Source organism: Ursus americanus, chromosome 22 (genome assembly GCF_024610735.1).
Source record: "Ursus americanus isolate L20-20 chromosome 22, mUrsAme1.1.p, whole genome shotgun sequence".
In the NCBI taxonomy this organism is placed as follows: domain Eukaryota; kingdom Metazoa; phylum Chordata; class Mammalia; order Carnivora; family Ursidae; genus Ursus; species Ursus americanus.
In genome coordinates, this window is record NC_142148.1 from 48,954,781 (window position 1) to 48,974,558 (window position 19,778).

The 19,778-nt window shown below is 50.5% G+C and overlaps 1 protein-coding gene across 1 annotated transcript; it reads left to right on the forward strand.

Moving 5' to 3' along the window:
- The first annotated feature begins 33 nt into the window (after nt 1-33).
- On the forward strand, nt 34-9,345 carry LOC148108101 (ral guanine nucleotide dissociation stimulator-like). The gene is made up of 5 exons (XM_087853886.1): nt 34-54; nt 3,096-3,200; nt 4,542-4,726; nt 6,043-6,355; nt 9,310-9,345. Exons 1-5 carry the CDS (start codon nt 34-36, stop codon nt 9,343-9,345), a joined length of 660 nt encoding a protein of 219 aa, XP_087710012.1.
- Nucleotides 9,346-19,778: the final 10,433 nt, after the last annotated feature.

Below are 19,778 nucleotides of genomic sequence, written 5' to 3' on the forward strand. Positions count from 1 at the left end.
ACAGAACTGTGTATGTTTAAGATACCTGGCGTAATGATGTTCCTTTCGTATACTGTGAAACGATCGCCAGAATAAATTTAGTCCGCCGCCATCATCATCTCTAGAGATACAAAAATGAAGTAAAAAGAAAAGAAAGAGAGGTTTTTCTTTGTGATGAGAACTCTCAGAACTTGCTCTTTTCACACCTCTCAAATACACCATAGAGCAGTAATGAACTGTAGTCCTGGGGTGTACTGTAAATCCCTATTCCTTATTGATCTGAAACTGGAATTTGTACCTTTTCACCATTCACTCAATTCCTGCACCCCCTCCGCCCTCTGCTTCTGGTTACTTCTATCTGATCTCTTGTTCTGAGTTAGTCTTCCTCCTTTTCTCTTCTTTGTCTCAGATTCCACAGTGAAGGGAAAAATAGAGATCCTGCTCCTTTGCTCTGTGACTCTGCAAAGGCACTGCGTTGAGGACCCCCGAGAAAAGGCATGGCTTTTTTTGCTGGTGTGCCTGCGTGGGGCTGTGCCACCAGAGCTGGAGAACTGGGTGCAGGGCGCTTCCTTGTCCATGGTACCTGGTGAGTTCTGCTGGAGGAACTGGAACAGGAAGAGTCAGGCAGAGGCCATTGTGGTTGTCGCCCCTGCCCAGAAACAGCTTGAAAGTTTTAGTAGCATTCTGCAGTCTAGGTGCTTAAGAGGGGAGGTGGGCTCCAAGATCTTCTCAATTATTCATTCAGTAACTACACACTGAGCACTGCCCTATGCCAGGTATCTTGCTGGGCCCGTGCGCGGAGATGAAATTACCTAGGGCTCCTTTGCTTTAGGAGCTCCCAGTCTACACATGGACCAAAGCTCCAAAGAGAACGCACGTGAAAGAAAAGAGCAAGCGCTCTGTACTAGGAATGAAGTGTGCTACGGAGGAAGGCTGGGGAGTCATTGCATGGAAAGATATGAAAGGCCTCACTGAGGCTGAGGTTGCTGAGAACAGATTGACCAAAGGGAGCTAGACCTGCACACGTCAGGGAGCAGCGTTTCAGGAAGAAGTGACTTGTGCTGCAGACACTCAATAACAGAAGCCAGTTTGGCCAGAGGAGTGAAAAAGGCAGCCAAGGTGGCTGCAGGGACACTAGGAGGAGAGCAGAGGGGAGGAAGGAAGGCAGGGACAGATGCTGAGGCCTGGGAGACTGTTACTTATCTAGAGTTGCCCCAGGACTGCATTGCCCTGATACCCTGCATGTGCAGGTGCATCGCTTTAATTTCTAACAGTATTTGTGGGTGAAGAATGTGGGCCCAAATTAGCATGGTTCCCAAGGCTCAAGGTGTGTCAGTGGCTGCGGCTGTGACCAGGGCCATACTGGAAGAGGATTTTGTCATAAGTTGGCTCATGTGACTCGGGATGCCATCTGGACTCAGAAGCTGAGTTCCTGTGTGTCTTTTGGCCTTGGCACTGCCTCCGTTCTCTATCCTGTGAGCCTCTGTAGATGGCAGCTCAGAACATCGGTGCTTGGTTCTGCTTCAGAGAGAGAGAAGAAGAAGGGAAAGGGAAGGAGTGAGTAGTGGAACATGATGGAAAGTAACTAGGGAGTGAGAAACTCTTTGCATGACATGTAGAGAAGCTCTAGGCATGGTACTTCATCACGTTGAATATGTCCTGTGGTTCAAAAGCCAGTCACTGACCACTTAGCGGTTACAGTCTGATGCCTATACCACAGGTCAGGATCCCTGGGAGCCATGGTAAAGCCGCTCCCCTCATAGACCCAAACGAGGTAACGGGGTCTCGTTCTTCATATAACGGGAAACAATTGCATGGTTTTACTACAGAGGATGACAATGCCTGCATCTTCTTGCTTTTCCAGACCATCATGGTGCCCACCTTAAAATGAGGCCAAGAGGGAAAGTGACAGTTGCAGTATTACACGGCTGGAACCCAGGCCTCTTCTGAGCGGCCCTCCATGCCAAGTCCCACCCCTTCTTGTAATTCTTCCATCTTGAAAATTGTGCCTCAGATACACAGGGGACCACCCCACACATGTAATAAATACTCTTATCCACAGACACCAGAGGATGTCCCAAGGAAGTAGATTCTAGCCTGATCCCCACACTGCAGGCTGGGAAAGTGGGGACTACGTGAGAGACACAATGACATAGGACACACAAGTGCGCAAAGAAACACAGAACGTAAGGTCTGAATTCAGCTCTGCCTCCTGAAGCTTCAGACCCTAGTTCCATTTCCAGAGAGTGGTGGCTATGGCCTTTTTGGCTCATTGTGTCCAGTTCAGGAGATGACATGGGGGAGAAAGCTAAGGAGTCAACTGCCAAGAAGGGGCTCTGGATAGGTCTGACTGAACACATGGTCCCAGGGATTAGAATCTTGAAAGAGTGACCTCACTTCCTCTGTGATAGGCCCCAACTGAACTTAGAACTCTGGTAACCGGGCACCCAGATTCAAAAGACAACCTGCTCTCCAGCTCACTTGAGTGGAGACGTTCGAGAGAACAGGATGTTCTCTTGCTGCCTTCCTCCCTTCAGGGTCTCTGGGCCCAGGCAAGCCCAGAGAGAGAGACTTTCAAATAATTGTAGACGTCGGCTCAGCCCGCTTTTCCGAGCCCTCTGGACATGTGGCAGGAGACACCAACAGGTAACACGAGGCAGCTCAGGGCAGCCCACTGGAGAGCAGGCAACAACTCTGATGTCACCTCAGCAGGCCCACACCTCTTGCCCCTCATTATGTGTGTCCCTGTGTGTGTGTTGGGGTGGGGGGCTGGTTGTCTATGTGTAGAGAAGGGGACAGAGGATGTGGGACACACCCTTCCTGGGCAGAAGGAAGCTGCCAGGTGTTGGAAGCCTGGCCCATCTTTCATGTTCACACCCCAGGTCATAGCAGGCGGGATGAGAAGCTGAGCACTGGGGACCAAGCTCAACTACCTCGATGTTAATCACGAGCTCTAGAGTTTCATCCGGCTACGTCCTTGCTCGATGTCTTTTCAGCTGCCCCTCTTTGCCTCAACTGGAGAGCAGGATTTCTAATGCGGGTGGCCCCTTGTGGCAATGTCCCGGGAGGACACTAATGTCTCTTGACCCCATGTCTATGGGGCACTGCATTTTCAGAGCTGCACCCAGGAGGTCATCGAAGAGCTGGTCTGGGACTTCAACTACAACGCCCTAGACAAGTGGCAGGTGCACCAGGCCACCCAGGATCAGTGCCGCTCTGAGGTGAGAATGGGAAGAGGGTTCCACGCACCCAGGGCCCCCACACAAATATGGGGACAAACCTGGGGCCCTCCCATGGTGTTTCTATATGAGTGCCCCACAGGCCCAACCACAAAGTCATCCCAGTATCCACACCTCCACCACCAGCTGTGGGAGAAGGTAGGAAGACACTCTTCACATAGGTGGGAATGGTAGAGAATAGTGTTCATGTTTTTTGCAGTTTGGGGCGTGGGTTATTCTGTTTCATTCTGTTTTGTGTGACTTTTCCCACAGCCATGAGTGTCTTTGCATTTTGCTACTGTTTTGAGTATTTTCTTGACTCACCCCAGCCATCCTGTGTAGAACCCAGCTCCACTGTCCTTGGAGAACGTGTCCAAGGCCTTATGAATCCTCACCCCACACAGGGTGATTGAACATAAAAGGAACGGTGGGATGAAGCCATTCTATATGTTCCTCTGTAACGTATCACCTCTCAGAACACATCGACTCATTGTATGTCCCCCGGATCACAAGCTGTGTCCTCATATGTCTTTTTGGACCTCCGTATGGGAGGTTGTCTGCCACCGTGATTCAGCCTTTCAAGCACGGATTGGGTGCAAGGCCTCTGATGCCTCCTGGCCCAGGTAGTGGACTCTGTCTTTTCAGAGTTCAATCCAGGCCATCTTTGAGGAGCTGCTTGCTCCAAGGGCTCAGCTACTCCATCTCCCTTGACAAGCAGCAGGTGCCTCGGCCCACAACAGCATCCAATGCTGGTCTGGGGTGAGAACAGGTCCAGATTGATGTCCAATCTCAGGACCCACAGATGATCACGGCAAGGCCAGAACCCACACTAGAAACAACCGGCTCCCCTGGGGCCTGCCGAGGAAGGTGGATTTCCCCTGAACCTTTCTCCCCACCTGAGGAACAGAGCAGGCCGCAGCAGCCTAGGGAAATGCCATGCATTCCATGCTCTGGACAGTTCTCAGGCCCAACGTCTATGATCTCGAGCAGCGTTGGAGATGCTAAGCCTCTGCTTTCTCCTGTCTGCAGTAGGGATGTTGACTGATGACTCAAAGGCATACAGTTCTTAATAAAGCCTATTCAGAGAGAGAAAGGCTGTGGTGGCTCAGCTAACAAGATGTGTTGAAGTGACCAATGCTTTCTCATTTCACCCCTAAAGGCAATTGTACTTTCAAGCCTAGAGCCTTTTTCTGGGTGGGCCCTCAAGTCCCTTTTCTTGCACAAGTTCCCGAAGGGATGGGACTCTCTGGTCTGAGCACCAGACCCTGATCATCCTGGTGGTTCGTGGTGTTGAAGCTGACTCCATTGCCCCCCACACCCCCCTTCTCTACCTGGTGGGAAAAGGAATCATCCCTGTCCCTGGATGAGGCCCAGACGATGCTGAGGCTCCGAGAAGGCACAATGGAGCGTTTCGTACAGTCCCTGGTGCCATCCTTCCCAGATGGGAGCATCTCAACCACCTCAACGATCTTCTGCATGTACGAGATGTTCACTTCAGCCACACAGGTCCTGGGCCAGCAGTTCAATCGGTGAGTGCCCACCCCATGCACAGCACAGGGTGAGCCTCCCATCTACTGGGTGTACATCTCGGGAATGGCCCTACCCCTCTCTGACCTTCCCTTTCCTCTTCTGAAAACTGGGGTGGTTAAGAGGATGAACCTCATACAGTTACTGTAGGAAATCATGGGAGGAAACATGGCACGGGCTACTCTGGTGCTTGGCTCTGTAGAAAGGGCTCCTGGACGTGCTGGGCATCTTCTTGCTTAATAGTTCTCTCTCTCCGGTCAAGAAGCTCTCAAGTGCAACCCTCACAGGCCGGTGGCCCTTCTGGGTTGACGAAAGGAAATGCAAAGCAGGCAGTTTCCCCATGTGCAAAGGACTTCTGAGATTCCATCTAGATGGTTCTGGTAGTTGTCCTTTGTGTGAGCAGCTCAGGGGCACACTGGGAGCAGGCAGACCAGCCCACGGGCCACTCAGGATTTGGAAAGTGCGGGCTGGGAAGTAGTCATTCAAGAATGTATATTAAGCACCTAGGAATGTGAATGGAGAGAGGAGATACAGTGTCTGGGTCTCAGTTCTATTCAGAGGGTCAGATAGGCACTCTGCACACCCTAAGCATGCATGTCCAATGGTTGTTAGATGTGATATCTTCGTAGCCTCCTCTAGCTTTGAAAGGATCCACCAAGAGCTGGATCATAGGACAGATGAAATGATCAAGTAAAACTGGGACAGGGGTTTGGGTCCAGAAGCAGGGCTGGCTGCCTCCACAGAGCAGGGTGGGGGACTACAGGGGTGGTGGCTGGGGAGGGATTTGCCGAACCAGGGATCTCACCGATCTCTTGATTTCCAGTGGGCGGGCTTCATCTGGGGGGCTTCATGTGAAGAAGCAAATGAGTCAAAGAAGGCTGTGGAGGGGGTCCCGGGCCCTCTGGGCGGCAGAGCACAGTCTGGGCTCAGTGGGTGCCTGAAACACCCATCCCTTTGACGGTCCCAACTTGCTCTGCCTGCCCCTCCCTGCTGACCACCCCAACCGGGGCCAAGAACCGAGGCTGTGCTGAGCCCACCACTCACAAATCTGCCTCCAACCTGAGCCTTGATACTGGTGTGCATGGAGGATAGAATAGACCAGGCCCATGGCCAGGTAGAGGAGAGGAGAAGTGGAAAAACCAGACTCATTCAGGTTTTCAGGAGGACCAGGCCTCCCACTACGAGGGCAGCTAGAGAGGGGTTGGAAGGGGGCTGGGGCCATCCTCTGGGACCCATACAGAAAGAACGGTGCTGTGGGAGTAGCATGTGCAATGCAAGGCCAGGCCTCTGACTCTGCTCCACATATGACTCTCCCTAGCACCCTGTCTCCCATCTTGGGTACCTGGCCTGACCAGAATTTGCAGGCTATCTATCAGTCCCTGGGCTGTGACCGTGTCGAGATCAAGGTGGACTATGTACATGGGGCCATGGTTCTGAAGTGGCATGCCTGGGACCTGACAAACCATGTCCCCCTTCTCCTGATGCAGCGGGAACTTCTGGCACTCACTGAGGCAGAGGTGGAGGGTAAGGGGGATGGCAAGCTGGGAAGGCTAACTGGGATGCGGTTCATGGGCTGGGTATTCCTTTCAAGGCCATGGGGTCTGTCCTGGTTTTGCAAAGGCATCCGGAAAGTCAGTGATGTGGATGAACCTTTCTCTGTCTCCTGCCCCAGTGCCAGCTCCAGGGCTCCTTCCAGCGGCAGAGCCAGGAACAGGGCCTCCTATAGAGCTAGAGGCGACCCCGGCTCTGTGTCAACTGTCACCTGCGGTGTCAGAGCCAGCCTCCCCTCCGTCAGCTGTTCCAGAACTGCAACCCGTGCTCCCATCTTCTGCATGTGTGCCGGGTGCTGAGCAGCAGTCAGCTGGACCACCCTTTTTGCTAGAAAGTTTCACTCAGGCAACAGCCACAGAGCCCACCGCGGCCCCAGAGGCTTCCTGCCACCGCTGTGTCACCCCAAAGAACCAGCTGGGTGAGGAGAAGCCCGACCTCCTGGACTTCCCTCCCAGGCTGGTGGCAGAGCAGCTCACGTATATGGATGCGGTGAGCAGCTGGGCTCTCAGGGTGGGCCAGGGGCAGGCCTTCCTTCTGCTCTCACCTGCCCCACACCTGCCTTTCCCTGATGTGGACTCCTATGGTCTGGGACCAAATCTCAGCTCCACCACTTCCCAACCCTGTCAACCCATCAGGGCGCTTAGCCCCAAGCTTTCACTGTCCAGCTGCGGACTGTAGCGAGAGACCCTGATAAGCACTGATACGGAGGTACTAGGGAGAAGAAATGAGCCAGAATGGAGAGACCAATGGGCAGGCCCTGGTCCCGTGGGTGGAGGAGGGCAGCTCCCTGTGTTCAGTCAAGTCCATGGGTCACCCACTCATGTGCCTTGGAGGATGAGTACCCTCAGCATTGATTAGGCGTCTGATGTGTCCATGAGGACAGGGCAGACGGAAGAACGTGTGGTTGCAGCTCCCGTGTGAGAATGTGCATCTGAAAGGGGGGAAGGACCAGGGGGATGACCAGTTGGAGGGGAGGGGAAGAAGCCCCCTTGGGTTGGACCACCTTGCAGTGCCACCTGGAGCTGGGAGTTCCTGAGCATGATCAGGGTGCCAATGCCCTCCTTCCTTCCCTTGCTCTGTTTGCTCCTGGGTCATTGTGTACTGGGTTCCCTCAGGGAAAAACAGTGGAATGAAATCCACGGTCTCCAACCAGGCTCAGGCCAGATTCTCAGCTCCCTGAGGTCCAGCTCTGACCTGTGACCCCTACGTAGGACATGAGTCTTGCATGGGAAATGGCTGGGTGAACCAAGGTCCGCCTGTTCTCTAGGAGCTGTTCAAGAAGCTGCTGCCCCATCAGTGCCTGGGCTCCGTCTGGTCCAAGCGCAACAAGCCTGGCAATGAGCACCTGGCACCCACAGTCCGGGCCACTGTCACCCAGTTCAACGGTGTGGCCAAGTGTGTCATCACCACCTGCCTTGGCAACCCAAGCATGACAGCCCGGGACAGGGCCATGGTGGTGGAGCACTGGATCAAGGTGGCCAAGGTATGCAACGGGAAGCCCAGCTGAGGTGCTCTCCTGAGTCTCGGGCACTGCTCTTCCCTTGATCAGGTCTCAGGGTGGAAGGCCCTGGTCTTTGCCCTAGGGACTGTGCAGTCCCTAGGCTCTTCCGTCCAGGGGCATGCTGACCTCGCCTTGCATGGCCCCATGCTGGGATGCTCCGTTTCTGCCTGGCTCCTTCCTTGGAGTGAGGTAAAATCTTCCTCCTCCTCTGGGCCTCACGTGTGCCCTTCGGCAGGTCCCTGGACAGCGGCTTCCTCCAGCAGGAGCACTTTCCCCTGAGGGGGACTGAAGCTTGAGAGCCAATCAGGTGCCGGCTTCCCAAGTGACAGCCCATTCTCTTCCCTCCCCAGGCCTGTCAAACCCTGAGGAACTACTCGTCCTTACGTGCCATCCTCTCAGCTCTGCAGAGTGTCTCCATTCACCGCCTCGAGAACACGTGGGGGAAGGTTTCCAGGTGAGTAGGCCTCTCTCCATGGAGGGACCAGGATGGATGAGGGAGCTCCCAGAGGCTTGTCCTCTTCCCCCTCAGGCAGCTTGGACCTTCTGGGAGGCGGCAAACCCCGACCACAGGACCTGGGCTGGTGGGTGCGTCTCTCAGCCTCCCTGGTGAGGAGGTCACCATGCCTCCCGCTGTAGAAATCAGTTTTGCCAAATGTCCCACATGGGGCTGAGCTGCATTAAATCTCTTCACGTGTTTCCTTGACAGCCACTAAGTTCTCTGCCCATTTGAACCCCAAATTGACCCAAACAGCGTTTCTCAATGAATATGGGAAGGGAGGCCCAGGACGAGCCACATGAGAGCTCCCTCCCATGTCCTACAAAGACCTTAGTGCTCAGAGGATCCCAGAAGAAACCCTCAACCAGGCAGGTTGACACTCTGGGGTTCTCAAAGAAAAGGCACTCGCCCTCAACCCTGCCACATTATTCGTCCATTGATCGTGCCTCCCTTGCCTCTCTTCAGGAAGCCATTGAGGATCTTTCAAAAGCTGTGCAGCAAGGACACCGCACAGGGCAGGAACCTGCTCATCAAGGTAGCCTGGAAGGTGCAGGTCTGGAAAGAGAGGAGGGGTGGGAGGGAACAGGGTCCTGAGTGGATGAAGTCGGGAATGGTCTGAAGCATTCCTTGGGGAGGGGAAGCCTTTGTCATGAATGTGGCGACAGCCTAGGTGAGGATGCCGTTGGCGGCGAGGGGGCAAGCAGGTGGTGTCCAAGCAGACTCCCTAGCCTAGACACCCTCTCTCTCTGTGTCGACAGCTGGTCCAGGTGGGGGCCTTTACAAACCTGGAGAGCCCAGAGGACAGACCTGTGCTCAGTGATGGGGTTGGGCTGGGTTGAGGGCCACAACAATGATGAGAGTAATAGGACCCTGAGTCCTCAGGAGACCATGGGAGATAGGTGGAGTTGTCACGTTTCCCGATGAGAAAACAGGCTCGGGGAGGCCAGGCTGCAAGCTCAAGGTCACACATGGAGTGAACGTTGGAGTGAGTTGTTCTGGAATCACTCACGGCCTGCTTCTGGATAATGGGGCCTCAGGATCAGTATGAGTTAGGTCAGATGTCTAGGTTCTGACGTCCAAGATGGTGGGGGCAAGTGGCCTGAGGGTATGATGGTCTCAAGGAACTTGTCCTTGGCCCTGCAGGAGCGACCATCCAATAGATTTGCCACCCTGGTGATGGCCCTCCGGGGAGCCCAGAAGAGGATGCAGAAGAAGGTGAGTGTGCCTGAGGCCCAGGGCCTCCAAAGTCAGAGGAGGAGGAGGGCTCCTCCCTGAGGGCTGGAAGCCTCCCAAAAAGGAAAGATCAGGAAGGGGGGGGCCTTCCCACTCCAGCTGCGGCTTCTGGGGCCACAGCTTCTACAATTCTTATTTCAAAAGGACCAGGAGGAGGGTCCAGAGTGGTCCATAGAGAATGGGTTTTGCGGGTGGGGAGGGACCGACCTAGTGCTCCATTCCCTGGCATTTTTGAAAAGCAGGCCCTGAAGGTGATGAGGAGGAGTCTGATGTTCTGGGGGCGGAGGGGAAAGGGAACCCGTGGGGGGGAGGCTGCTAAGGGTCCTAGGCTGCTCCACGTGAGCCCCTGGGGTGGGCTAGGAGGCTGGAGCATTTTCAGTGGAGGGTCCCTGTGGACACCAGAGAGCAGGGACTCATCCCAACCCTCCCCCTCATGACACAGGGTGTCGTGCCTTTCCTTGGCACTTTCCTCACCGAGCTGGTGATGTTAGATACCGCCATGGAGGACTATCTGGAGGTGGGTGAGCCTGAGGATTGTGGGGGAGGGACCAGAATCCGGAGGTTTGGGAGCAGAACGCCCCTGTACTGAGCCCTGAGCTCTCAGGACTCGGCAAACCTCCCCTCATGACAGCCTCACGGCTACCCTGTGAGCCTGGGGGCTGTTGCCCATCTCAGGGATGAGCGAGGTGAGGCTGCAGTTAGGCCACGGCTCCCGGTGCCGAAGACTGGTGAAGCAGCAGAGCTTCCTGAAGGCAAAGCTGCGTGAGGTCTGTCTGAGTGGACCTCAGCCTCCCCCGGTGAGTTTGCCCGTGGGGGGAGAATGAAGTCAGGACCCTCCACGTCAGCAAGCACCTCAGTAGCCGCAGCAGCCCCTTCCTGCCTGAGGCTTCGGCCTCCCCTACTGTCTTCCGAGAGGGTGGTGCTGCAGGGTCCCGACCTGTAGCCAGTCCATCTGCCCCATGTCCTCCTTTCTCTGGACCACAGAGCCTGGCCTAGATCCCAGGCCCACTATCTGTGTATGCACGGCCCCCTCACGGGTCCTGGCCATGGTGCATCATGAGAAGGGATGGGAATCAAGTGCTCCTAAGAACCAGGGGCCTCATTCTGATGGACTTTGTCTGCATTCCAGGAGAATGAGATCAACCACCAGAAAAGAAATAAGGTGAGCATATGTGGCGCTTCCCGCAGGGAAGGGTAGGGAGTGGGCCTCAGAGATGTCCCTGGGAAGAACATTGCTTGGCTCCATGCCCTCCACCTCACATTTCCTGGGATCCCTTGAGAAGAAAGCAGTGCAAGTCCCATCCCGTTAGGAGATGGGGACAGAGCATGGCATCCAGGAGGACTTCCCGGAGGAGGGGCTACTGATACTCATCTCTGAGAACAGGTGGAGACCGGATGAATCTGCAGGGAGGAGGATGGCCATGTGTGCCAGGACCTGGGATGGGTGCCCGTTCCCGGTGCTCAACCCTCACCAGACCCTGCAGCTCCCCGCCCCCCCCCCCAGGCTCCCTATACATCCTGTGCTTCTCTCTCTGCTCAGGAATACCAAGTCATTACGGACATCATGCTGCTCCAGGTGGCTGCCGAGAATTACACCCTAGAGCCCGAGGATCCTTTTTGGGCCTGGTTCCAAGCTATGGAGCCGCTCAGCGAGGCTGAGAGGTGAGGCCCATCAGGAGCTGGGTCGGTGAGGTTCGGGGTGGACTCTTTCTGCTGGCCACTCCTGGGATCCTCCTTCCCTGGGCAGCCTCAGGCCTTGTTGCCGGGGCTCCAGACTCCAGCTGTGGGCAAACACTGGCAGGGACTCTTGAATGGAAGCTCCTGGGCAACTCACAGATGTCCCTCTGTCCTTAGCTACACCCTGTCCTGCCAGCTGGAGCCCCGGTCCTAGCTGGTCAGCAGCACTCAAGAAGGAGAAGAACTGGCCGCAGTCAACCTCAGGGCTGAGCAAGTGTCCAGTGGCCCTGCAGGGATTCCTCAGCAGCTGCATCCTTGCGCCCATTGTCTCCACACCCCTTCCCCCCATCTATTTCCTTATGTAGGGGGCACCATTTAGTTGTTTTAAATAGTACCGTGATAGATTTGCATGTTAGGAGATTAAAGCCCTTGTTTTGTTTTAGAGCCCGGTGTGTGGTTTGGGTCTTTTACTTCCTGCAGTAATGGAAAACTTGCACAGACTCTCATATTCGTTCCTGACCTAGGAAATCCCCCAGAGTCATCAGCTACTGTACGTGGGAGGAAGGAGAAGTGCCAGCCCTTCTCCCTAGCCACTGGAGGGCACCCCCAAATCCCCCTTACTCAGAGCACGGGTCCATTTCAGTCAATGAATTTGGGCAAACAGCAGAGACAGCCCCTCAGAACTCCTGAGATTTAGAGGTTGCAGGGACTTTCCCAGGAGTAGCAACAACCACTGAAAGTGGGAGTCTTTAAGACTTGTACGCCCCAGAACTCCTTCCTGCCCCAGGACTGGGGTTGCCTTTCTCCGCTCTAAGGCCAGGAAGACTGTGTCCTGCTTCTTCCGTTGAGATGCTTTTTTGGTTTTGTGTTTGGTTTTGTATTGCCCCCGTATTTGGAACTTGTCGTATTGTAGTTCAATCTCTGGAACTGCATCAGCACCTAGTGGGGAAAAACACGGAAGGAGATCAAATCCTGCGTGTGAAGGGGACAAAGCCAGAGGAAGATAATTTGCAGATGGACTCAGGGCAGGCAGGACTTTCCAGCCTCAGTCTCCCCGTTGGCCGTTTACCAAGTTTGGAATCTTTCTGGGATTCTTGTCAGTGATCTCTGGATACCCTTTCCTGCTTGTTTTGTGTGTTGGGAAAAGATGGGAGGGGTACCTTAAAGGACACACCTGAGCCTGGTTCCATGAACATCTATGCTGACCTAGGAGCCAGGATTTCCAGCCTTCGTGCATCTCCTTATGCGGTTCTTCTGAAGCAGCAGTTCCCTCCAGGCCCCAGGCTCTGCGTCCGATCCATGGTAGCCACTGTTCCCTGGCTGGCATCTGGTGGATCAGGGATGGGTTCTCTCTTGCCAGGATAATGGGTCATATCCTTTTTTTTTTTTTTAAGTTTTTTTAAATTTATTGGACAGAGAGCGATAGTAAGAGATTGAACAGAAGCAGGGGAGTGTGAGAGGGAGAAGCAGGTTTCCGTTGGAGCAGGGAGTCTGATGCAGTCCTGCATTCCAGGACCCTGTGATCATGACCTGAGTCGAAGGCAGAAACTTAAAGGCAGAGCCACGATGGTGCCCCATGGCCCATATCCTTGACCAGAGAAACCCACCCTCTCCTTGGTGGCCAAGGGGACTTTTAGGTCCATGTTGTTCTGAAGTCCATGTCTCAAACATTCTCTAGTTTACACACTTAGTCTCAGTTTCCACTCTTACACCAATTTGTCCGAAATTGGGTACTCAGCTTGAGCCCCCAGACCTACTGAGTCCCCTGCACATTGAAAGTGAGGAGATGAGAAGCATCTAGCATGCACGTGGTTGCCAAAACAAAGCAGAGGTAGGAATACTTCTATCAGACAAAACAGAATGAAAAAAAAAAAAAGAAAGAAAGAGTAGTAAGACACAAAGAAGGACACTGTGTCATAATCACGGAGACAATGCAACAAGAAGATAGAACAATTTTAAATATTTAGACACCCATCATAGGAGGACTCAAATACTTTTATAAAATAGTTAATAAGCGGTGGCTGGGTGCCACAGCGGTTAAGCGTCTGCCTGCGGCTCAGGGCGTGATCCCGCCGTTATGGGATCGAGCCCCACATCAGGCTCTTCCGCTATGAGCCTGCTTCTTCCTTCCCACTCCCCCTGCTTGTGTTCCCTCTCTCACTGGCTGTCTCTATCTCTGTCGAATAAATAAAATCTAAAAAAAAAAAAAAGTTAATAAAAAACAGCAGGCAACTAATTGACTGTAATGCAATACAGTAGGGGTTCTAACACCCCACTTCTATTAATGTGGACTTGATCCAAAATGAAAATCAACAAGGAAACAGTGGCTTTGGGTGATGCACTGCTTTTAACAGACGCATGCAGAGCATCCCGTCCTAAAACAGCAGAACACTCATTCCGTTTGCGTGCACATGAAACGTCCTTCAGAACAGATCACTATTAGGCCACAGAACAAGTCTCCACTAATTAAAAAGATGGAAATCATAGCATGCATCTTTTCTGACCACAATGCTATGGACTAGAAATCAACCACAAGAAAACACCAGGGAAGACCATGAATACATGGAGGTCAAAGAACATTCTCCCAAACGATTAGTGATTCAAGCAGGAATTCTAAGATGAAGTAAAAATTAAATGGAAGTAAAGAACAACGATAAGACATGGGTCCCAAAACTTTGGGATACAACAAAAGTGAATCTTAGAGGACGGGTTACAGCAATACAGAAGCAAGAACAATCTCCCATCCCATCACCTGACACAAAGGGATCTAGCATAAGAACAGCAGAGAGCTCTAGAGCAGGGGATCAGCCTTGGCGCGTTGGAGCTCTTGCTGTTGGGCCCATGCATACCTTCCGTCCTTGCTCAATTTCCCGGCAAGGATGGTGTTCTTTCCCTTCTTCCAGAAAAATTCCCATCAGGGCCACTGGAGAATCAACCCTTTATGGAATTCTAGAATGCTAGAAACTGCCAAAAAGGCCCAGGAAACAACCGTGCCTTCCCCATTTGGTATACCAAGGTGCTGATTAGCTTTCTCTTTGGGGAACATTCAACAGTGGTTTTTTGAGACATCATCTTAGGCCCGGATCCCCTGAGGATCTCATGAAAATACAGATTCTGATTCAGTAACACTGGGAGGGACCTGAGACTCTGCATTTCCAACATGCTCCCAGCAGATGCCGAGGCCGCTTGTCCACGGACCACACTGAGAACAAGGAGCCAGCGGGCCATTCGACAAAAGTTATCTGTTTCACCAGTGAAAACAGAATTTTCAGCAACAGTTTGGCTACAATGAGGAGGCCTTTTTATTGTCAGGAAGATAACAGCCAGGGCAGGGCTCTGTCCACATCGGCAGGCCTCTCCTGCTCTTCTCTTCCGGGGTATATGGAGGCAGGATGGAAGGAGGTCAATAGTTTATGAGCTTCTTTCGTTCAGTGGGTTTCCTTCCTGTGCCCTCCCGTATCTCTGCGATGTGTGCAGAGCACATAGTCCTTTCAAGAGGGATGGCCGAGGCTGAAAGGGGGTAAGGTGGGAGCCTGAGCTCCTGAGTCAGCCCTGACACGTGGGCAGAGGCAGGCGCTAGGGGCCACTCTGTGTGTGGTGCACGGGCTCACTTGGAAATCCGCTAAGTGGGGCAGATGAGCCTGAGAGGTGTGGCATAAGACACTGCTATAAACTACACTGATTTCCCAAAGGATTTTGCAAGTGCTCACAAAAGTTTGAACCTGAGCCCTGTGAGTCCTTTAGGAACAGGGAGATTATGGTCAGGCTTTGCCACAGCCTAAGGGTGAGAACAACAGGGCCTTTGTGGAGTGAGGCATTCATATTGAAGATAAAATATTAGCTGGGTGGTCCGGGATAATGAAGGCATTTATTACCCCGGCCAAGCACAGGTATGTCAGCCTGATCCTCAGACTGCCTGTGCAGAGTCTGGGTTCATGAGGTCTCCAGAGGGGTGAGGCTGGCCGCGTAAAGAGTTGGGATAAAGGCACCAATGACCAAAGCGGCTCAGGAGGACGAAAGAGTTGTGACCTGGGGATACAATGGAAGGATGGAATACCATTGCCCTGAAACTGAGACCGGTTTCCAAGAGCGTCCTTATAAACTCTGAACGACAGAGAAAATGGTCTCAATCCAGCCTCACAGGGAAAACACGTACCAGAAAAAAAATGGACATCTATGAAGGGTTTAGGAAGCCAGGTGTCCCAGTGACCTGAGCACAGGCCCACAGTTGGCATGTGGGAGGACAAACCACTGGGTTGGCCATGACCTGAGAAGTGACCTTGGAGCAGCCCATTGCCTTTCATTTTCCTCGTCTGCTGGGGACAGAAGTTGACTCTAGGTTCCGGAGTTGGCAGGCCTACAGCAGAAGGCAGATCAAAGTACATACTTACTCCATTCCATTCTGTTTACAAAAGATAATTTGGGGGCCCCTGGGTGGCTCAGTCAGTTAAGCGTCTGCCTTCAGCTCAGATCATGATCCCAGGTGCCTGGAGTCAAGTTGCACGTCAGGCTCCCTGCTCAGCAGAGTCTGCTTTTCCCTCTCCCTCTGGCCCTGCTCGTGCTCGCGCTCTCTCTCTTAAATCAATAAATAATGAAAAAATATTTTTACAGAAAGACAATTTGGAAGCCTTGGTGGAATACCTCTCTAAGAATGCCAGGTAAGGAGTAGAATTTTCCAGAATAGGAGTACCAAATGGGCCAGGTACCACACCCCCTTATCAGCTCTAGGGGAAAATTTTTTTTAAATTTTTTATTATCTTATGTTATTCCCCATACAGTACATCATTAGTTTTTGATGTAGTGTTCCATGATTCATTGTTTGCCTATAACACCCAGTGCTCCATGCAATACGTGCCCTCCTTAATACCCAGCCCCGGCCTAGCCCAATCCCCCACCCCCTCCCCTCTGAAACCCTCAGTTTGTTTCCCAGAGTCCATAGGGGAAGACGTTTTTAAACAAACACAATTTGATGAGTTTTGACACATGTATATACCCATGATAATGAACATAGTCATCATTCTCAAAAAATTCCCTGATGCCCTTACAATCCTTCCCTCCCCCAACCGTCCCGTCACCAGGTAATCACTGGTCTACTTTCTGTCTGTCTGTTTATTTTTATGCAAGGGTGCTCTTTATTTTTTTATTTAAATCCAATTAATTAACATATAGTGTATTATTTGTTTCAGAGGTAGAGGCCAGTGATTCATCAGTCTCATATAATACACAGTGCTCATTACATCACGTGCCCTCCTTAATGCCCAGCACCCGGTTACCCCATCCCCCACCACCTCCCCTCCAGCAACCCTCAGTTTGTTTCCTATGATTAAGAGCCTCTTATGGCCTGTCTCCCTCTCTCTCATCTTGTTGTATTTTTCCTCTCTTCCCCATGATCCTCTATTTTGTTTCTTTAATTCCACGTATGCATGAGATCATATGATAATTGTCTTTCTCTGATTAATTTATTTTGCTTAGCGTAATCCCTCCAGTTCCATCTACATCATTGCAAATGGCAAGATTTCATTGTTTTGATGGCTGAGTAGTATTCCATTATACATACCACGTATATATATTCCATTCCATATATACCACATCTTCTTTATCCATTCATCTGTCAATGGACATCTGGACTCTTTCCATAGTTTGGCTGGTGTGGACATTGCTGCTATAAACATTGGGATGCAGGTGCCCCTTCGGGTCACTATATTTGTATCTTTGGGCTAAATACCTAGTAGTGCAATTGCTGGGTCATAGGGAAGTTCTGTTTTTAACTTTTTGAGGAACCTCCAAATTCTTCTCCAGAATTAGGTACCAGTTTCCATTCTCGCCAACAGGGCAAGAGGGTTCCCCTTTCTCCTCATCCTTGCCAACATCTGTCATTTCCTGACTTGTTAATGAGGTGGTATCTCATTATGATTTTGATTTGTATTTCCCAAGTGATATGGAACATTTTTTCATGTGTCTGTTGTCCATTTGTATGTTTTCTTTGGAGAATGTCTATTCGTGTCTTCTGCCCATTTCTTGCTTGGATTATTTATTCTTTGGGTGTTGACTTTGATAAGTTCTTTATAGATTTTGGATATTAGCCCTTTATCTGATTAAGACATTTGCAGATATCTTCTCCCATTCCGTGGGCTGCCTCTTAGTTTTTTTGACTGTTTCCTTGGCTGTGCAGAAGCTTTTTATCTTGATGAAGTCCCACAAGTTCATTTTTTCTTTTGTTTCCCTTGCCTTTGGAGATGTGTCATGAAAAAGGTTGCTGTCCTAGAGGTTGCTGCCTATGCTCTCCTCTAGGATTCTGATGGATTCCTGTCTCACACTTAGGTCTTTCATCCATTTGGAGTTTATCTTTGTGTATGGTGTGAGAGAGTGGTCAAGTTTCATTCTTTTGCATGTAGCTGTCCAATTTTCCCAACACCATTTGTTGAAGAGAGCGTCTTTTTTCCATTGGGTATTCAGTCCTGCTTTGTGGAAGATAAATTGACCATAGAGTTGAGGGTCCACTTCTGGATTCTCTGTTCTGTTCCATTGATCTATGTGTCTGTTTTTGTGCCGGTACCATACTGTCTTGATGATTACAGCTTTGTAATATAGCTTGAAGTCTGGAATCATGATGCCTCCAGCTTTGGATTTCTTTTTCAATATTACTTTTGCTATTTGGGGTCTTTTCTGGTTCCATACAAGTTTTAGGATTGTTTGCTCTGGGTCTATGGAAAATGCTGATGGTATTTTGATAGGGATTGTGTTGAATGTGTAGATTGCTTTGGGTAACATAGACATTTTAACAATATTTGTTCTTCCAATCCATGAGCATGGAATGTTTTTCCATTTCTTTGTGTCTTCCTTGATTTCTTTCATAAGGTTCTATAATTTTCAGAGTACAGACCCTTTACCTCTTTGGTTCTGTTTATTCCTAGGTAATTTAATGGGTTTTTTGGGCAACTGTAAATGGGATCGATGCCTTCTCTTTCATCTGCCTCATTCTTAGTGTATCAAGATGCAACTGACTTCCGTGCACTGATTTTATATCCTGACACTTTGCTGAATTCCTGTATGAGTCCTAGCAATTTTTGGGTGGAGTCTTTGGGACTTTCTCCATAGAGTACCTTGTTTGACTTCTTCTTTGCCAGTTTGGATGTCTTTTCTTTCTGTTGTCTGATTGCTGAGGCGAGGACTTCCAGTACTATGTGGAACAACAGTAGTGAGAGTGGACAGCCTTGTCATGTTCCTGACCTTACGGGAAAAGCTCTCAGATTTTCAGCGCTGAGGATGATATTTGCCATGGGTTTTTCATATGTGGCTTTTATGATGCTGAGGCATGTTCCCTCTATCCCTACACAGCAGAGAGTTTTTATCAAGAAAAGATTTTGTATTTTCTTAAATGCTTTTTCTGCATCAATTGAGAGGATCGTATGGTTCTTGACCTTTCTTTTATTAATGTGGTGTATCACATTGATTGATTTGCAGATGTTGAACCATCCTTGCAGCCCAGGAACAAATCCTAAATGGTCACGGTGAATTATCCTTTTAATGTACTGTTGGATCCTATTAGCTAGTATCTTGGTGAGAATTTTTGCATCGATGTTCATCAGGAATATTGGTCTGTAATTCTCCTTTTTGGTGGGGTCTTTGGTTTGGGGATCAAGGTAGTGCTGGCCTCATAGAAAGAGTTTGGAAGTTTTCCTTCCATTTCTATTTTTTGAAACAGCTTCAGGAGAATAAGTTATTAATGCTTCTTTATATGTTTGGTTTCCGCTGGTAGGCCATCTGGTCCTGGACTCTTGTTTGTTGGGAGATTCTTAATTACTGCTTCAATTTCTTTGCTGATTATGGGTCTGTTCAGGTTTTCTATTTCTTCCTGTTTCAGTTTTGGTAGTTTATATGTTTCTGGGAATGCATCCATTTCTTCCAGATTGCCAAGTTTGTTGGCACATAATTGCTCATAATATGTTCTTATAATTGTTTGTATTTCTTCAGTGTTGGTTGTGATCTCTCCTCTTTCGTTTGTGATTTTGAGTCCTTTCTCTTTTCTTTTGGATAAGTCTGGCTAGGGTTTATCAATCTTATTCTTTCAAAGAATGAGCTCCTAGTTTTGTTGATCTGTTCTACTGTTCTTTTGATTTCTATATCATTGATTTCTGTTCTAATCTTTGTTATTTCTCTTCTCCTGCTGGCTTTAGGCTTTATTTGCTGGGTTTTTTCCCCATCTCCTTTAGGAGTAAGGTTAGGATGTGTATTTGAGAATTTTCTTGTTTCTTGAGAAAGATCGGTATTGCTATATACTTCCCTCTTAGGACTACCTTTGCTGCATTCCAAAGGTTCTGAACTGTCGTGTTTTCATTTTCATTTGCTTCCATTTTTTTTTTAATTCTTTAATTTTCTGCTTGGCGCCTTCATTCTTCAGTAAGATGTTCTTTAAGCTGGGGCGCCTGGGTGGCACAGCGGTTAAGCGTCTGCCTTCGGCTCAGGGCGTGATCCCGGCGTTATGGGATCGAGCCCCACATCAGGCTCCTCTGCTATGAGCCTGGTTCTTCCTCTCCCACTCCCCCTGGTTGTGTTCCCTCTCTCGCTGGCTGTCTCTGTCTCTGTCAAATAAATA